Source organism: Archocentrus centrarchus, chromosome 20, assembly GCF_007364275.1.
Source record: "Archocentrus centrarchus isolate MPI-CPG fArcCen1 chromosome 20, fArcCen1, whole genome shotgun sequence".
In the NCBI taxonomy this organism is placed as follows: Eukaryota; Metazoa; Chordata; class Actinopteri; order Cichliformes; family Cichlidae; genus Archocentrus; species Archocentrus centrarchus.
Window position 1 is genome coordinate 4,456,883 of NC_044365.1, and position 21,102 is coordinate 4,477,984.

A 21,102-nucleotide genomic window follows, 5' to 3' on the forward strand; every position below is an offset into this window, starting at 1 on the left:
CCACTTTTTGCCTTCTTGTTTTGGGCTTTTGTGAGAGCCTAATTAAATGTCTCACCTTTAGTTAAATCCTACCTCAACCTTTCCACTCCACACAGTCTGCAGATTGTGACATTTCTTGCCATAATTTGTGTATTCCAGGTATGTACTACCCATCTTTTACACACTTAGGAAAAAAAAACTTGTGCAGTACATCACTGATTATACAGTTTGGTCCATAAGGTTTTTGTAATTTTGCCTCTGTGCCCCATTACACTGGATTTTAACTCAAACAGCTGAAATGTGATTGAGGTGCACTTTTCCAGCTTTAATTCTAAGTTTTCATCCCCAGTGCTAATCCTAACTATAACCGTAGGCAATCAGTGTGCAATTTTTGTTGTTATTAAATTGTTCTTCCAGGATTTGGTGATTAGGGAACAAAGACAGTAATTATGCTATAACGCACATTAATAACTATTCACATTTTTTCAAGAAAAGTTTTGTCTTTCTTCAAAATACAGGAATAGGTTTAGGCTATGAGGTCTAAGTCATCATTAGGGTATGATGGCTTAGACCTCAGAGGGTGAACTGTTAATGAATGAGAGCTTTTCTTTTCAGAGGATCAAAACTATTTAGACAATTACCTGACAAGCAGTTTTACAGCCTTGTTATCCCAAGTATTGGACTTGTATTTGGTGCTGTTCACTAAAACTATCAACAACAACAATAATTCTTTGGACAGTTGAAACCAAGATGAACTTGTACAAGAAGAAGAGGAAAGTGTGGCGAGGGAAAAACCTCCTGATGTTTATTGATGATGTGACTGCTGACAGCAGCATGAACTGTGGGAAGTGATCAGGGCTGAACTCTCTGCTCATTCTGCCAAATGCTGTAAAACTGATCCAACAGCAGTTTCACAGAAAGCACGCTGCAAACGAGCTTCTTAAGACAAAGAAATGAATAATATTCTTCAACGGTCAAGCCAATCACCTGATCTTAATCCAACAGAGCAGCTTTTCAGGTACAGAAGGCAAAACTGAAGGCAGAGACCCACAAACGAGCAGCGACTGAAGGCGGCTGCAGTAAAGACCTGCTTCAGGCGCTCGCTGACTGTAAAGGATTTTCATCCAAGTCTTGAAAACTTAAAAAAATACATTTAAATTGTTGAGTTTCTGACTTGATGCTAGTTCTTTCCCTTGATTTAAAGCTGAAAGTCTGCACTGCACTGATTGCAGATTGTTTGATTTAACATCCACTTTGTTGGCATAAAGAGTTTTGACCATGTCTGAATACCTCGTGTGATTTTGTTGTTTGACTTCCCTCCTTTGTTCTTTTTCCTGCTCTCATTAATGTAATGAAGTGTAATGAAATCACCTGTTTTACGCTGTCTTTCTCTCCCTGGTGTGTAATTACTCAGTTTTTCTTCCCTCGGTCTTTGTCGGGTTGTCGTCTTGTCTCCCTCCGGCTCCCTGATCATCTTTGCTTCTCCAGTATTTTGGTTTGTTCTTATTATGACATACTTAGTTTTTTCCTGTTGCCATTGTGCAGCTTCTGTAGTAATGAAAGTGGTGTTGTCCTCAACTATGTGCAACTGCTTTGTTTTTTTTGTCTGCCTTTGGCTCTTCCTTTCAAACATCATCACCAGTGTGACAGTTTAAAAATAAGAATATCTGTAGCTGTGGTACATAAAGGCACCAGCAAATATTTAACAATTCAAAACATTATATTACCAAGCTGTTTCCTTACAGTCCTCTCTCACTTTATATCTATGGACATAATGCATCACAAAGCATCAAGTTAAATGGTTTTTTCACTACAAGACTTTGCTCCACTCTGAATCTGCGGCTCTCCTGAGTGTACATCAAATGATTTCTCTTTCTCACCTGCCCTGGTTGATCGCTGCAGGGTCGCTTCCTGAGCAGATATCCTCCATCACGTAGGGGTTTTGCTCACAGCTGACATTAAGGGTGGTGTAGTTGGGTTTGCACACAGTGAGGAAGTATGGTGTTGGGTACCCGGTCATCAGTTGGAGGATGTCAGTGATGAGGGCCGTGGCACAAAGACCGAATGCATGAACTCCTGAGGATAGAGAGTGAGATGTAAAGCAGGAAGAACGCTGGTCCTGGCTGGGCATAAAATGTTTGAAGGGACCTATTAATAACTGAGGCAGCAGTAGACACCCATCTCCCCCATGTTAGTCTTGTCTGTTCTCCTCTGGATGGTTGTTCTGAATGGGAATTTGTTGTTTGTATAATGACAATAAAGTTCTATTCTATTCTATTCTATTCTATTCTATTCTATTCTATTCTATTCTATTCAGTAGACAAAAATGACTCTCCTTCCTCACTGAAGTCTGGTGAAGTGTAACAGCTTCCCTTCCTTGTCAAAAAGCATTGTGTAATGCTGCGTAAAACATGAAATATTTTAAATTGACCATGAACTTAAATTGATATTGATTTTTTTTTTCTGCTTTTTGTTTATGGTGAGCTTTACAGAGCGAGACAAATTAGCACGAGACTGCAATGTGGGGGATCTAATAACTGATGATTTATAAACAAAGACACAGCCAGTTAATTTCAATAACAATCAGCTTCCTACAAAATGTCTTAAAAACAAGTAAATCTGATGAGGATCTAATCAGTGTGTTCCTCTCAGGAACAGCACGGCTGTTCACATCAATGAGATGCAGATAAAATAAAGTCAACATGCTTTTGATATGAAGGCAAACTCTGCTGTGAGACATTGCTGGGGACTGTGTGTGTGTGTGTGTGTGTGTGTGTGTGTGTGTGTGTGTGTGTGTGTGTGTGTGTGTATGTGTGTGTGTGTGTGTGTGTGTGTGTGTGTGTGTGTGTGTGTGTTTGGAGTAAAAAACATTTGGAGCAGAAAAGTAAAACACAATCAAACTCTTAAGTTCCTATCAAGGCTTTCCTTCATGTGACATCAGTGAGTGTGTAGCTGCAGAAAGAAAACACATCAGCCTACCAACAAATCGGACGGCTCTGCGTATGAAGGAGTTGAAGTTGCAGCCGGCTGCGTTGATGTTGGCCTCGGCACCACCAGCACCGTTCTTTCTCCGAGACAGACAGCAAAACAGGATGGCCTCTCCGATCATTATCTGCCAACACAACAACTCAGCTGTTACGTGTGCTCACAGAGACATATAAGGAGGAGACGCAGCACTCAGAAAATCCTGCAGTCAAATCTCCAGCCAAAACGCTTTGGTAACATCCGAGTTTTCAAACACTGTAGCCCACAGGGACTGGCTGCTTTCTGTGTTCTACAGCTTGGCCTGTCTATGCTACTCAAAGCTCTGGATAAACTTAGAGCACCCGCCAATACAGCAAACACACAAATATACACTCCTTCAGTGTACATGTGGTTTTACAGCAGAATACTCGCTGAGTGCAGAGCAACGCTGTGGATTACAGTTTTCTGCAGAAACAGAAGGATGGAAAGAAATGACAGGCTTGGAGAGAGGAGAGAGAGAGGAAAAACAGATGTAGGGCAGAATGAGTGATGGCAGAGTGGGATTAGGAGCATTTAGAGGGGAAGCTCCAGTGATGTGCATAATATCTAAACTGACACTGCACATATGACTGTCTCTAAAGCAGTGAGAAATGTACACCATATTTTTCTCTGGAATTCATATTTCCAGATCTCTGGATTACTATTCAAGGTCCTTCACGTCTGTGTTTTATGGTTTCACTCCATATACGTGTTACAGTGACAACATCTAAAACTCTGTAAACCTACACTGAAAGCCACAAACAGAGCCAAGATTCATAGAACTACAGTCATCAGATGTACATGGAGATATCTAAATATTATGGCATTGGTATTTGTATGTTGAACTTTGAGACTTACTGGCCGCGCAGTGATTTTACACTACAATCTGAATTCACCCATTCACACACATTTATTCAGTACTTTACATTGTTCACTTGAAGCTTTTTCTACACCATGTACACACCAATGGATACATTGGAAGAAGTTTGAGGTTGAGTAGCTGCCCAGAGAAGTGGGGAATTAATTATAGGCGTCTATTTTAATGACATTTCACTGTATACATCTTTTTTTTTATTTCTCATTGTCATGTTTTCATGTTTCAGATATTAATAAAGTTGCAGTAGTGGTACTTCTCCATCTAGCTATCTCTACTGAAGACGAGTGAGCATGAACAGAGTAACACTGTCTAAGTGGTGGGTAATTTCAAATGCAAGATTTCAAACTGCTCAATAATTACCAGCAAACACACATAAACAGTTTCTGTGCACTTTGGATTACAATGTGTCTGCTAGTGAAAGGTGCAGATGCTGCATTGCCCTGGGGTGTGTGTGTGTGTGTGTGCGTGTGTGATAGTTTCAGTGACATTTTTGCATGCATGAAAAATAAACTTAATATTCAGCAACCAAAAAAAAAAAAACCCAAAGAGGAGTCACAGAGGTCAGAGGTTATGCACATGTTCATAATTCTCTGGATGTTACTGATGTTAGCAGAGAGAGAGTACCAAGGATAGGAAGGAGATGGAAGGTAAAGTTAATCAATACATAGTTCTCTAAAACGTCTCTGCTTTTCACTTTAAATATTTTGTCGTTGTAGTTTATGTACTTACTAAAGTCGAGATTCAGTTTTGACTGGATCAAAGCTTTTATTTCTGACAGCAGTGCAAAATTATGTCGCAACTGCTTGAGTGAACGTTTGAAGTTACTTTTACCTTTCTGTAAGCTTTCTTCATTTCCTGCCTGGAATGTTACTCCTCATACATTTCACACTATTGCAATCTTCAGTTCTTTTGATGAACACATTTTTAGTACCCTTAGCTGAAATGATGTGTTCCAGCTGAACATTGTTTCTACGTCCCCTATAGTTAGCAGCTCACTGACTACAGCTGTTAGTAAATGAGAAATAACAGAAATTCTGCAAAAATTAATGTTTGTTTTCACTGCAGCTGTTAGCTTTTGGTAAAGGTCTTCAAATACAGGAGGACTGCGTTCATTTAGATGAGTCCGAAGTGCATTTGCTGTCAAAAGGGAGCCTTAAACACATTGGGACAACAGTCATTTTCTTATTATTGTACTAAATGCTATGGAAATGCCTGCAGACCCAGCAAGGACCCTTTTTAAGTCAGCAGGTTTAAGAAATCCACTGCAGCAGCTGCAACTTTTGTTTCACCCCCAGACCGCCGCCAGCGCACGGAATGAGAAACATGAATTGAGTCAGTATAACAAACTAAAATTGAACTCATTTCACCATAAAGCTTGAGGGTGGGCAGCAGCTCTAGCAGTGAGTGACTTCCAAACCACTTGAATGCTCAGCAGCCTGTGAGAGGCAGAGTGAAGTAGGACAGGACAGCCTCAAGTCTGCTGCTCCACACAAGAAGAATGTGCCATCAGCTGTTCTGAGGCCTCAGGATCTATTAATGTAGAAAAATGAAACTGCCTGACATCAGAGGGAACCTTGTGAGACGTGTACAACTTTGATCGGTGTCAGAGAACCAAGCGTTCCCTAATGCCGGTCAGACACCTCTGCCGCACGCCTGGTTTCAGATTCAGAGCTTCAGGGCAGAAAGCATACTTTTAAGCTCTTTGTTCTCTTTTGCCAGAAATTACTATGCATATTAATATAGAATCAGCATCCCTAAAAGCAATGGATAGTTCTGCAGTTTTTTGTTTTACTTTTTGTCATTCTTTCTTTTAATAATGTTGCCGCTCAGAGGGGGAGGAAGAACTTGGCCTGGAAACATTTCATAGTTAAATGTCCACTGAATTTCAAGCAGACAGGCTTATGGTTATATCCAGGTTCTGGAACTCGGTCTCATCACAGTGTCTGACCATCCCACTCAGTTCTCCACATATATGGAGATAATTTGGTCTGATGAGACTGTTGTGACACAGATAATTTCTGTTAGATCCATTCATGTAAATCTCTCTAAACAGTTTCACCTGCTTCAGTTATGCAAATAGCAAAACTGAGTGTATGCACTGTGTGGTTCCAAACTCTGAAACACACTGAAAGACTTACATCTTTATTGATCCCACTACAGAAGTAAAGATGATGCTAAAGATTACATATGAATGGGACTATGAATATATATATATATATATATATATATATATATATATATATAAAAATAATAAGTAACAGAAGGGAAAATAATAATATATAAATAAATATATCTCATATACGGAAAAATCCAAACACAGCAGGCAGTTTGTGCAATGGCATTGGGGCCAGTATGTATGTTTGTGTGTATTTAAGGTGCCGTGATGATGTTTTAAGTCCAGTCAGATGTCCTCAGAATTTGTCAGGTGTTTACGTCTGGGATGTGCAAAGCACCCCCATGCCATGCACTGGGCATGGCATGGGGGTGCTTTGCTGATGACACTGTTGGCGATTTATTCAAAATCCAAGGCACACTTAACCAGCATGACTACCACAGCATTCTGCAGCAACATGTCATCACATCTCGTTTGCGCTAATGGGACCATCATTTGTTCCTCAACAGGATGACGACCCCAAACACACCTCAAGGCTATGAAGGGCTGTTTGACTAAGAAAGAGGCTGATGGAGTGTTGGGTCAGATGACCTGGCCTCTACAATCACCTGATCCAAACCAGTTGAGATGGTTTGGGATAAATTGGAACACAGAGTGAAGGCAAAGCCGCCAACAAGTGCTCGGCACCTCTGGGAACTCCTTCAGGACTGTTGGAGAACCTTTCATGTGATTACTTCATGAAGCTGATGGAGAGAATGTTAGGAGTGTGCAAAGCTTTAATTGTGAAAGGTGCCGACTTTGAAGAATCTAAAACACATTTTGGTTTGTTTAACACCTTGAAGTTTACTACATGATTCCTTATGTGTTCCTTTATAGTCTGGATGACTTCAGCATTAATTTACAATGTAGGGAACAAAGAATAAAAGAAAAACACTGAATGAGAAGGTGTATCCAAACTTTTGACTGGTAATGTTTATATTTAATTGTTTTAGAAAACATTTTGTAAATATCATCAATATGCTCTACAAACTGACATTTTCCCTTTTTCTCTGAAATGTGCCACTCAAGAAAAATATCTTAGATCCATTGATAATTAATTAGAGACCTATTTCTAATCTCTTTCTTCAGCAACATGTATTTATGTTATTTAGAAACTGCCAAGCATAGACTCACAGCCTCAGCTAACCTGGTATACCAGAAATATAGAACCCAGGAGAATAAACCAGATGTTGGTGGTCTGGCTCATATGGTCTACCACACCAGGCAAGACCCCAGGGGCAAGCATTGCAGAGATGCCCCTGAGAGAATCCAGCACATAACAGCAGGGTGCAAGATGCTAGCAGGCAGGGCATACATGGAACGCCATAACCAAGTGGCCGGCATAGTATACAGGAACATCTGTGCTGAGTGTGACCTGGAAGTCCTGTACAAGCTGTATGTCAGGAAAAAACGAGGCTCGATTCCCTGATCCACACCACTAGGCTCTACAGGAATGACAGTGGAATGCCATTCAGACTGGAGAGGTGTAGTTGGACAGTAACAAAGAGAGGGAAAGTAGTCAAAACTGAGGGAACTGCACTACCATAAGGCAACACTGCAGACACCAAGGATAGCTACGAGTACCTTGAAATTCACAGGCAAATAGAAACCATGAAGAGGCCACCAGGAAAGCTGCAACCGCAGTACCTGCAGCGAGCAGGGAAAGTCCTGAGGAGTGGAGTCAGCTGAATGGGAAGAGCAAGATCCGGGCAAACAACACCTATGCCCTGATACCCTGCTGGGATAATAAGCTGCCAGAAAGAGGAAATAGAAGCCACTGATACCCTCTGGAGCTTGAAAAAAGGCGACTGGACTTCTTTTTGGTTCTTGAAGCCACTGATGTCAAGACAAAGAAGATGCTTACCAGGCATGCATTCACCCCAAATACAGCACCCTGAGACTGTACTCTAAGGGAGAAGGCCGAGGACTAGTGAGTGTCAGAAGCACTGTCCTAGATGAAACAACAAGATCCATGAATACATCAGGAAGATGGTCATAAAGGATCATGTGCTTAGTGAGTACCTCAGGCAGCAGAAACCCGAGAAAGAAGAGGAGCAAGAACAGGGACGATCATGGAAGGACAGGCCTCTGCACGGTATGCACCACCGACAGATAGAAGAAGTGGCTGATATAAAAAAATCCTACCAATTGCAGTCTAGAGCCCTGGGTAGCAGCAGGGAGAGAGCTGAACAAAGCTGGACTGACAGACAGCACAGAGGCACTAATCATGGCAGCAAAGGAACAAGCTCTGAGCAGAAGATCGATGGAGGCTGGGGTCTGCCACACCAGGAAAGACCCCAGAAGCAAGCTGTGCAGAGATGCCCCTGAGACAATCCAACACATAACAGCAGGGTGCAAGTAACCAAGTAGTTGGCATAATTTACAGAAACATCTGTGCTGAGTATGACCTGGAAGTCCTGAGATCAAAATGGGACACACCCCAAGGGTGGCTGAGAACAACACAGCTAAGATCCTGTGGGACTTTCAGACACAGATGGACAAACTTGTGGTGGCTAACCAACCGGACATCGTAGTGGTGGACAAACAAAGGAGGAAGGTCGTGGTGATAGATATTACTACTGCGCAGGACCCTCAAGCTCCCAGGCCTCTAGTAGAGGACCCGAGCTTGGAGGGAATAAAGACCACCTTTATATATATATATATATATATATATATATATATATATATATATATATATATATATATATATATATATATATATATACATAAAAGCTAATAGACCACTTCCCAGAGAAAAAAATGCTGATCTCTTCCCTCTGTTCTAACTGATATTCTACAGTGGTTGTATGTTTATACTGTAAAGTCTAAGAACAGAGCACCACCATTATGACAGATAGAGTGTCTATGGCCCTGTTTGAAGACCTAAAATAAAGTTAGTGTAGTAGTATTCTGTTTTGTTGTGAACTGTGAAGGCTTACTGTGATGGCAGGTCCAGCAAAGGCCAGGCTAAGCAGCATCAGCAAGGGGATGACTTCGTGGTTGGGGTCGATGTAGGGCAGGCTCAGGCTGCGGTCATGGCAGTTGAAGCCAGACTTAACTGGCTTGAACACATCCGTCCACTCAAGGAAGTACAGACTCACCACAGATGATACCAGGATGGGCAGCTATACACGGACACAACATGAGCAGACAGAGAAAGTGATGAGTGAGTTCAAAGTCATAAACAGCAGGAGCTTCAGCAGATTGCCAATGAATAAATGAATAGCTAAACAGCCACTGAAAGCTGCAAATGTCTGCATAACCCTTTGGTTCAATGACCAAGTTAATTTGATTTGATAGTAAAGAAGGCATAGAAAATAGTTTTCATGACCTTAGGGGGTGAGGATGGAATGGAGGGTGATGCAAGTTGGCATGTGGAATTAATTCCTCTTATGAATTGCTCTCACTGATCTCAGCTCAGTTGTGCTGAATGAATCTCCTAATCCCAACAAACTAAATGAGAACCAGCTAGTTCACATTTATTACAGCCAGCTAGAAGTCTTAAAATCAAAAAAGACCAATCATATCATAGCAGTTAAATCCCAACTATGAAATAAAGTTCGAGTAATACAGATGGCATTGCTCTTTCAGTTGAGCAAATTAAAGTGCTTCACTGGTGTGTGAAAGATAGTCAGGGACACGCCACGCAAAGTGCTCAGCTGGTTATATAAATGTCTGCTTTAGACATGTCAAATGGCTTTCTGCAGCAATTTCACTACTGACGTCTTATAGTGCCATTGTACTGTATACATTGAGCAAGTGGCATTTTATTCAAATATCCCCCCTAATCAAGAGCACCAAGAGAGCAGAGCTGTGAAGCTGAAACAAGAAGTCCAAAAACAAAAGTCTTTACGAGGGTTCACAGAGATTTCATATAATAGTTTCATATCAAGTATGTACAGGAGTCAAGGATCATCCATGACATTTCCAGTGGGAGAGCCCACAGTCTCCAGTACTGAAAAAAAGTGGGTTATGCCATGTGTATGACCAGGACCATACTTGGTTTTGCTTTGACATTTGTCCTCAGAGTCACACTGTCAATGCCCAATGCTAAAATGTGTCTTACGTGCCCAACCTGGCCTACCTGCCAGATTTGGGTTCCTCCGAGTCTTCTTTTCCTTATCATGAAACTAATTTTCAACAGTTGCCTTTTTGACACAGTAGCAGAGTTCCAGTGTTTGCTGCAGTGTACCGTTCCTCCGAGACCATAACTGATGTTGTTCCAGGACGGTCACCATAACTGGAAAATCCAATCTTCATGATGCGATATCGGGGAAAAACATAACACATAGGAAAAGTTTGCCTTCAAGGCTCTCTGCCACAAAGGCTGTAAACTATTTTTAATACACTGTTAATATTTTGAAGGGGCCAAAATAGAAACTATAATCTTTTTTCTAAACCCAGAGAGCCATTTTTGCCTACATCTAACAGGAAGTTAGAGTGGCTGTGGCTGTTGGTAGAGCAGATCACCTACTAATCTGAAGGTTGTCGGTTTGATTCCCAGCTGTTCTGGGCTGCATGCCAAAGTATCCTTGGGCAAGATACTAAACCCCAAGTTGCTCTCCGTCACAGGCCTTGGAGTGTGAATGTAAGATAATAAGCACAAGGAGAAAGCATTACAGCTGCTGCAACCAAATCAGTGGTGAGTGTATGTGAGAGGAAAAGCACTGTACAGTACTATCACAAATGTACCAAAATATGTGCATGTGTGTGCGTCACTAACTGCTTTGGTCAGTAAAGGGGAAAGGCCCCACTAAAAGTCTAGCCTGTTTGAAGCCAGCAAAGAAAGCTGGCATAAATTCCAGCTGTGTAGGTCAACAGACTTATCAGTGACAAACTACATAAACTTTACTGTAGTGGTGGTCAGACGTTTACATACACTCATCATGGGCATTAATATCAGAAAACCAATCAATTTAAATGAAGTCTACCAAGAACAGTCCTCAAATATTCAGCCAGAATTATGCCATAAGCTTATTGATGGCTACCAAAAGTCTTTGGATGAGGTGCAACTTGCTAAGGGACACTTGACCAAACATTAATGGGGATATAGGTATATATATTTGAGTCTGTATGCATACTTTTCCCCTGGTGCCTTGGTTGTGCCAGCTGGTGTCCTTCATGGGCTTTGGCTCCGTTCACTGTCCCTTGGCTCATGCCATTGGCTCTGGTTCCTGGGTGTCCATGTTTCCTGGGTGGGAATGGGATGTGCTGTCTGGGCTCTGCCGGGTCTCAATGGGAACCCTAAACACTAGTGGAGACCTTCCTGCTTGTTTCTGGCTCAACATGCTAACCACTGCACCTTAATCTTCACTGTTGTTGTATAAGAGCTTTGAGTGCTCAGACAGAGTAGAAAAGCACTATACAACCAGTCCATTTACCATGTTGATTGCAGGTTTCACACAGGTTCCACCCCCCTATGCACAGGTTCTAACAGCTGTTAATATAAAAGACTTCTTCCCAGCTGAACCTACCTCCCCAAAAATCCTCCCACTGACAGCTGTTAATACTCCTAGTATAAAAAGCTCATATTAAACAAACAGGTGGATCTTCAAACTCAAATTTCAGGTCACGCTGTCCTAAGCAACTTGAACTTTATTAAAAAGGTGATACAGTGTTATGTTAAAAGTAAAGCTTCTAAATATAGATGAGAGTGGGCCTCAGTTTTATTCTACTGATCTAAAGCACACAGTGTTCATTAATCCAGTGTGTGACTAATATAGGTACTAATAAATGATATAAAATAATGACCAATAATCCAGTGTGTGTGTGACTAACATCATTGGTGATAAATGATATAAAATAGTGACAGTAAAATACTAATATTAGAGTGATACACATTCCCAACAGTATGTGTAATAGCATATTTTTTCTGACACATAATCAGACAGTTTATGTTTACACGATCTTTGAATTCTACAAAGAGAAAAATATTGAATTGGAACGATTTCAGATATCAATGTATTCTCCCTGCTCTGCATTTGTAGTGACATTCATTATTGATAATCACTTCTCATATGTTTCTTTAATAAAATAACAACGCTGCTGTGTTATAATCACCATAAAAGAAGGTGCTAAATGAAAGGGATGATAAATAGACTGAATCAGTGAAGCAATGAGACTTACAAGTCACTGAAATGCTTGTAATAACTCTGCGTCACTTATTAGGGGAAAATGTGAGCACCTAATGTTGAGAGAGACTCCGATATCAACAACTCCGTTTCACCAGCAACACTCTGCAGGTCTGCTGAGCCAGGATCCTGTGCCAAGTGTTTTCTAACAGTCCCCCACGCGTTGTGGTGCTACTGTGAAGGGAGATGCATGTGTAGGCCGAAAGCTGATGTTTAACTGAAGGAAATAAAGACTCCACTGTAGACTGCAGTCTGAGGTTGCAGTGGGAGCTGAATGTGGCTCGAAGCTTCGCAGGCTTTATCATGCAGCTTAATATCCGGATTCAGTGGTGCTCAGCAGCAGGCGCATTGCTTGCTCAGCTGATGCTAAGTAGAGCAGTGCAAAAGAGGAGGGCCAAGCTAGGAGCCCAACACAGGGTACACAGCTCTGCTGAGAGCTGAGCCACTAATACATACACAACTACAGACTCACAATCACACTGAGGGGCCTCTGTTTACAGGCTTCCTTCTTTTTGTCCATCTGTCATTTGTACTAAGACTTACTAACACACTACCTTTCCTGCTTACAGAGAGGTTTCATGTAGTTCTCCTGACACTGGTGATTATTCGAGGAGGACTGGAGCATTAGCACACTGATTCAAGCGTAGCTAACAACATTTATATGGCTTTTTAATAAGTATTCAGGGCCTCAACAGTGGCACACAGATGAAGTAGCTGATGGTTGGTCCCACTCATATTCATCCTTTTTTAAAAATTTTTTGACAGACATGATACTGTCAAATACAATATTACAACCTCAAGGGCGATCCCAGCACAACACAGCTGAACAAGGCTGAACGTCACAAGCATCCAAGGCAGTCTCATGGAGAGGCAGCTAGTTAACACGTTAACATGCTCATACTGGTGGTTGCGTACAATGCAGAGAGCCAAGAAGCAAGGCCACACAGACACATTCATTTTCTCAAATCACGACTAAACTAACAGCACTGTAAGGAAATGTGTTGTAATACACACACCAGCCCCTGAACTGTCAATCATAAGTTAAGAACAAGAAGCAATAAAGTCTGCTTTCTATCATGACGTGATCCATCTGACCAGAGGAAGACAGCATGCAGACATGCCACCATTGGGGCAGCTGTTTTTGTGATTTGGTGTGATGTGAATAAAACTGAACCGAACTAAAATCCGACTGTGTCCAATTATGTCTAGGAGCTCCTCCTTTAGGAGTAAAAGTGTATGAGGGAGAAATGGCTCTCTCTGCACAGAGGTCAAATATATAGAAAATACAAAGACAGTTTGCATGCTGAAGTTATCTGGCCTATGGAGAATAAAGAATAACAATAACCTCTATTCTTATGGAGCAGCCAGGTGCTGCTGACCAAATGCATTTGATTAACTCATCATCAGCACCTCTATAAAAGCAGAGGCAGTTTGTGGTGTGGAGCATTCAGGTGTGTGCTAACACACATCAGCAATGATCTTAGACAAGCAATTAGGAAGAAGGAATCTGTGAAGGGATAGCAGTCCAATTCTAAAATAAAAAAGTCTTGAATGTTTTCCACTTGTGAAATTTTTTTTCAGTGTAAAATAATCACTTTAGTTGCCAAACTTTCCAGGAGTGGATATGCCAGCAAATTCACCCCAAAGTCAGATTATGAATGCTCAGAGAATAAAAAGCTGACCCAGACTGAATCAAGACTAAAAAAAACTAATTAGAAGTGCATCCTACTGGAACAGTAAGAAGTTAGCAATGCTTCGGATAAGCTCTGAAGAGCCCTGAAGATTTTCCAAGTAAAGATACTATGAGATGGGAAACAGAGCCAGTTATATATCCTACTTTAACAAAATAAACAAATATAATAAGTGTAGACTCTCAGATGAACCTAACCCCATGCATTTTTTTTAGAGAACCCCCACGAGCATGGGGAGAACATGCAAACTCCACACAGAGAGGCCCCACAGACCCGTGGATCACTGCCTACAGCCTAAATACCTGTGCTGCCCACTGTGAACCAGATCTGACAGAAATATTAAAGTTTTTAACTGTGTCTTCTTCAAAGACAACACACCACATATAATCCATTAAATCCATGATCCTCTGAAGGATACAGGCCCATCATTTGCTATGTAATGACTTAAAACATTGGCTGTTACGGGATTCCATCCAAGGTTTGTGGTTATAATCACAAATCCAAAATCAGATCTCGTGAATGGATCGACATATTTATGTTGAAGGAAACAAGTTTAAAAAAAGTTGATGAGTTTAAATACTTACGGGTTTCTCTAGATTCTACTTCAAAATTTTAAAAGCATATTAAAAAGATGTGTCATATACTTAAATACAACTTAGTTAATTTTAAACATATTAAGAATTCATTGGCTGTTGGTGCATCTCAGACATTTAAATGCAATGATTTTATTCATACTATCAATACTGTGTGACATGCTGGGCGCAGGCAAATAAAATCCATCAGATCATTTTATAAACAAGCTCTTAAGATTTTGGAGAGATAATCTAATCAATATCATGATTGTCATATACTTATTAAATATGTTATGTTTTGACAATTGAGTTTTGTAATCAGATATACTGTATGGTTAGTACACAAGATTATACATAATGCTGCCCCACCACCTTTGAGGAGAGCTGTCAGCTCTCGTCTGTTCTACTTTCCTTTTATGTGATTAATGGTTTTTGTTCATGGTCCCTGAAAGAAATAAAAATCTTAAATAGGGGTGTGCCTCAATCCTCTGTTCTTTGCTTTAAATATTGAACCTTTAGCATGACTAATGTGATGAAATTAAAACATTAAGGGTGTACATGGTGATGGTCAAATAAAACACAAGTTTTAACTTCATGTCAAAAGCATATTGGCATAAATAAGTGACCCGGTCTCCTCCATCTCTGAGCTGATGAAAAACTTAAAATAATATGGAGAACATTCAGCTTATGAGATTAATCTAAATCTGAGGCTATGATGTTGGTGAGCCCTGGCCTACATAATCAGCAGGAAGAGTCAAACTTCATTGTCTAAATATTCAGATATTTAGGGATTGTCATAACTTATCACAGCTGTTCAAAGCTAATGGGTGAAATAAAAGCCAACCCAACAAAGTGGGAAATCTTCCCTCTGTCCCTAATAGGACAAGTACAAACAATACGAGTGAACATACTACCGTGGTTCCTCTTCATGTTCCAGTATTTACCATTAGAGTCTACATTTAAAACAATAGATAAATATTCTTCTTTCAGCTGCTCCCTCAGGGGTTGCCACAGTGGATGGCTTCCTTCATCTCACGCTATCCCAGCATCCTCCTCAGTCAGACCAGCCCTCTGCATGTCCTACTTCACTACATCCATTTAAAAAAGGATATTCATGTGGCAAAATAGAAACAGTATTTAATGTAGAAGGATTCTATGCCCAAAATAAAATTTACCTAACCTGAAAAAAATACTATTGTGCAGCTCATTTCAATTGTTTCATGGACATCTCAAAATAAAGAGGCTGTCTGGTTCTGGATGGGCCAGAGTGAATGTCCAGACATGTTGATAGACCCAGTCCCATTCATGAGTCCAGATATATGTTAAGAGTTAGAGCAGATAAATAAATAACTCTAAAACACACTTTAAAAAAATATGGTCTTTGTGAAAAATAATCTAAAACTCCTGATTTCAACCTCCAAAATACTGAAGATTGCACATAAATGTTTTTCTTCCCTCCAAATCAGAAGCAGAATGTATGAAGTGGGAAAAAAAGGCCAAATAATGATGGGAAGGAGAAGACCTGTTCAGTTCTGTAGGAGAGCTGAACTTTACATGCAGTGATCATGGAGTGGATATCGTGGTAATTCTGAGCTTTTAATGACTTCTCTGAATGGTTCTTTTTCCAGCGTGGAATGGCTGTGCAGCATATGTCTTTAAAAAACAAGAACTGGGCGCATGAATTTGAACATAGTTTGAAATTTTCTCTCATTTACACAGGGCCAAAATTATGCATACAGTACAGACTCAAATATATACACTCACTTAAATCGTTTAATAAGCAGTGCTGAAGGTTTTACAATGTCTTTTTACTTGACAAGGCCAAGGCCTATTAATGAGGTCTATTAGTGATCATGATTGACTGCAGCTGGCAGTTTCTCTTTGCCAGCATTAAAAGGAGTTTGACAACACTCAGTGGACTGACCAATACTCATAACAAGGCGACGATCCAAAGAAGAACTAGATTGTAGAAGAGACTGTAGGTCTCTTGGAGCCATTTCTAAACAAGTGCAGATTGCTAATGTTTTTTTTTTTAATTCTTTATTTTATTTTTGATATTTTTGATATTTTTGATATTGGTATTATACAGTTTGCCTATACTGAAGCTGACAGGTGAGAAAGAAGTGACAGAAGGACAAAGGGGGGTACATGTACTTATATACATATATATATATATATATATATATATATATATATATATATGTATATATATATATATATATATATATATATATATATATATATACACGTATATATCTCTCTCTCTCTCTCTCTCTCTCAGAGAGAGAGAGAGAGAGAGAGATAGACACACACACATACTGCAACACAGCAGGTTTGTTTGTGTATCTGATTTTTTTCATACAGTCCAATTACACACACACACACACACACACACACACACACACACACACACACACACACATATGTGTGTGTGTGTGTGTGTGTGTGTGTAATTGGACTGCATGACACCGTTCATGATGAAGTGCCTGGAAAGACTGAGTCACATGGAGGCAGCTCTCCCACCCAGCCTGGCCCTCACCAGTATGCCTATGAGGCAAATAGGTCAATGATGACACCATCTGCACTGCACTCCACACCACCCTGATGCACATGAAATGGTGAGGATCATACACCAGGCTTCTGTTCATGGACTACAGTTCTGCTTTTAACACCATCCTCCCTAGCAGACTTTTTTCCAAGATGCCCAGTCTCGGCCTCCAGTACCACAACTGCCGATGGATTTAGGACCTCCTCACAGACCGGCCACAGTCAGTCAGGATGGGGCACCATCACTCCACCACACTGTTGCTCAGCACTGGGGTCCCTCAGGGATGTGTGCTGAGCCCGTTTATCTTGTCTCTGTACACACATGAGTATGTGGAGGCCACGACACCAATGCAATTAAATTTGTGATTGACACCACAGTGGTAGGGCTGATCACTGACAGTGATGAGACCGCCTACAGAGAGGAGGTTCAGAGGCTGACTGACTGGAGTTCAGATGACAACCTGACACTGAACACCACGAAGACAAAAGAACTGATCGACTTCAGGAAACAGCAGGAGGAGCATCATCCACTTCTCTTAAACAGGGACAGAGTGGAGCGAGTCTCCAGCTTCAGGTTCCTGAGCACACATATTTATGAAGACCTCAATAAACACAAACTCTCTGGTCAAGAAAGCACAACAGCGACTACATCATCAGAACACTTCGAAAACTTGTTTTTTCACAATGTTAAATGGTCACCTTTTATCGATGTATCATAAAGAGTATTCTGACCAATGGGATCCTCACAGGGTACAGCATCAAGACAGAAATACAACGAGCCATAAAGACTGCTGAGTGAATCATCAACACACATCTTCTCACCCTGAAAGACATTTACACCAAAGACTCACAATCCAGCGCACAAACTGTTTAACCTTCACCCATCAGGGATGAGCTGGAGAGCAAGCAGAGCACCAACCACAAGACAAACAGCGTCTATCCCAAAGTCATCACCACACTGAACTCTAATGCCACAAGTGTGAAACAATTAGTGTGTGTGTGTGTGTGTGTTGGGGGGGGGGGGGGGGGGGGGGGGGGGGGGGGGGTGATTGTGGATTCTATTTCTTTTAGTATTTATTTGACTGTTTACTATTTTGTATGCACTTACTCATTTTTTTCCATTACCTTTTCTATTTCTTTTATTTATTCCTTATCTTTTTTGGACTGTTTTGAGTACTGCACCCGAATCTCGTTGTGTATGCTTGTGTATGCAATGGCAGTGAAGGCGTTTCGAATCTCGATTGCACCTGATCAATGGAATTAAAAAGAAGATAAAAAGAACTGAGTGTACTTTTTTAACATAGCTATATTTTTAAAATACTAGGCTAAGCAAACAATTGGAAACCTAATAAATTTTCATCAGCAGGAAACCTCTAAATGTTAGTTCTCTGCACACAAACAAGGTGTGATTACTGTTCGCCACAGAGCAGAAAATAACAGGAGTCACCGGAGCTGTGAACACTTCTCTGTAGATAAAGTGATATTTTGCATTCTGATTCTTCCTTTGAAGGTGCTTATCAAATGTAGCATGCTGGGTGAATGATTAATGAAGCACAGTGCATGCAGGAGTCATCCATGTTTGATAGTGAACCACCTCCACACACTGCGCTTAACTCTGAGTCCTTCCCAGCTCCCGTTCTCGCGTCTGTTTTCTTGGCCTCTGTCAGCCTCCCTCAGCTTGTGAGCATGAGAAATATAGGTCAGCGACTCGCAGTGCTAACACTGCAGATGAAGCTGCTCCAGGAGACATACTGTACCCTGGGTTCTTCAAAGCAGATTTTTGCCCAATAGTTTAAGTCACGTGGTGTCATTTTGAAAGTGCAGGATGATTTGCACAGATAATTGCATTTGAAATATTTCATGGTCTCATTTTTGCTTTCAGTTGTGAGTCATTGCACATCAGTGATAATGCTGCTGTGTTTGCTCGCCTACATTATTTAGAAGTCTCACAAAGGAGGAATAAAGCTTACAGTGTAATGTAGCCAAACATAAAAACAAGGATCACTGCCCTCATTCTAAGCAACCAACAATTCATTTCTCTGTTAATTATTTATCAAAAAATTTAATATTTTTCAGATGCTGTGAAAGATCTTGAATTGTATAAATGCCACAGGGCGCATCATCTCCATGGTTAGAAGGCTTGGTATAGCAAGTATCAGCTCTACTGATACTGAACTGATCTGATCAATGCTGTATTAATTTCCCTGCACAAAACTATCCTCAGTGAATATTAGTAAATGAAGCTGAACAGTTAAAATAATTTAAGACCTTCCAGACAAATCAGTGCACATTTTATTTTTGCTGTTACCAGCAAAGTGTTGAAGATATTTCAGAATTCAAAGAAAACATTTATGTCCTTTAGTTATTCACAGAGTAAAGTCGATGCTGCCAGTAAAACGCTGCATGCTGAGCGGTCAGTCGGTCAGACTCCTTTGATGGCTCTCTTTTCTGAGCCATAATTAGAGGTGCAATTAAACCACAACAGAAACTTACAAGCAGCTGCATCTGTGTAGAAGAAGCTGCTTGTTTTGTTTGAAGCTGATGCTCTCAGGATGCTACTGCAGCTGCTCATTGCATGCTTGAAATTAAAATGGTGGTTGCCCTAAAATGGCTTTTGTACTGTGATATCCATAATACTTAGAGAATTGTACTGCAAAAAAAAAAAAAAAATGAAAACCTCACCCTCTTCTATCAAAAACATGATGAACATTTACACGAGATGAAGGTTTAACCCATGAAAATTACATTTTTGGCTAAAGCTCGTTTATATTCTACAGTCTCTAAATGTAAGTCGCTGTCTCCATCGTCCTCTTCCTCCAGCTTTGAACAGTTTATTTGAGCTGAGTCGCTCTCACCCTGTGTCATCTACAGGCCACCTGAATACAATAAGGACTTTTTAAATGACTTTTCTGAACTGTTGGCAGAAATCATATCCAAATATGATCAAGTCCTTATTATTGGATATTTTAATATACATGTATGCTGTCCTGACAAACTGATGTTTAAGGACTTTTTAAGCTTAATTGACTCTTTTAACTTCATGCAGTGGGTGGCTGAGCCCACACAAGTATACATGGACACACACTGGACCTTGTTTTATCATATGGTTTGTCTATTTCTAACTCTATGATCTGTGATGCTGTGTTTTCAGATCATAAGCCTGTGTTATTTGACATTGCTTTGCCCTGTAGCTGTGTTAAACCTCACACTCCTGCTGTCGTGTTGTTAACCCGTTCAGTGCTGTGCATGCCTCCACTGTTTTCACTCAGATCTGCAGCATTCCTGAGTCTGTACCTTCTGATACAGAGGTGCTCACCTCCTGGTTTCATTCCACCTGCCAGTCTGTTTTAAATTAAAACCCAGGCAACCTAAGACTAAATCTGAGCCCTGGTTGAATGACACGACTCGCGCTGTCAGACGTGAATGCTGAAAAGCTGAACGAAAGCAGAAAAAGGACAAACTGCAGGTGTCCTTCCAAATAATAAAGGACTGTTGGCACCATTACCAGAAAGATGCCAAATGAGAACACCTGTGAAATATCATTTTATTAAACTGTCACAAGCCTGTATTATTTACTATTATTGATAATGTTTTGAATGCCCCTCAGTATACCGGCATTGAGCCTTCACTTGAGGCATGTGAGAAATTTAAAAATTTCTTTGTGGATAAAGTGAACAATGCTAGGGCTCAAATATGACCCCCTGCTTATGACCCCTCAGTCTCTGTTCCCTGCCACTTTGAGCCCGTTGGTCACCTGAAGCCCTCAGGTTCCCTGACTGATGTTAAAGAGGTTATTTCTGTTCTGTTCTGGCTCTTATCAACAGTAGCCTGTCCTCTGGTGTGGTTCCTAAATCTTTTAAACATGCAACAGTTCAACCACTGTTTAACAAACCTAGCTTGGATTCCACTGTTATCCAACTTTAGGCCCATTTCTAAGCTCCCCTTTCTTTCTAAAATTTTGGAGAAAGTTGTTTACAGCCAATTGAAAGCCTTTTTAGATGAAAATGATATCCTTCAGGTTTTTCAATCTGGCTTCAAGCCTCTTCATAGTACAGAATCTGCAGTGCTGAGGGTTTTTAATGACATTCTTCTGGCTACAGATGCAGGAGACCATGTGATTTGAATTCTCTCAGATTAACAGCTGCCTCTG

At 40.7% G+C, this 21,102-nt stretch overlaps 1 protein-coding gene and 1 pseudogene across 1 annotated transcript in view; both read right to left on the reverse strand.

Moving 5' to 3' along the window:
* The window catches only part of LOC115799409 (phospholipid phosphatase-related protein type 4-like), a 94,925-nt pseudogene extending 85,945 nt beyond the window's left edge, over positions 1-8,980 (reverse strand).
* Positions 1-11,204, reverse strand: part of LOC115799888 (phospholipid phosphatase-related protein type 4-like) — a 29,193-nt gene extending 17,989 nt beyond the window's left edge. Inside the window, 4 exon segments of the mRNA XM_030757186.1 lie at positions 1,860-2,055; positions 2,959-3,091; positions 8,951-9,136; positions 11,093-11,204. Coding sequence (XP_030613046.1) covers positions 1,860-2,055; positions 2,959-3,091; positions 8,951-9,136; positions 11,093-11,134 — 557 coding nt within the window. The 5' untranslated portion in view covers positions 11,135-11,204.
* Between the last annotated feature and the right edge of the window lie 9,898 nt (positions 11,205-21,102).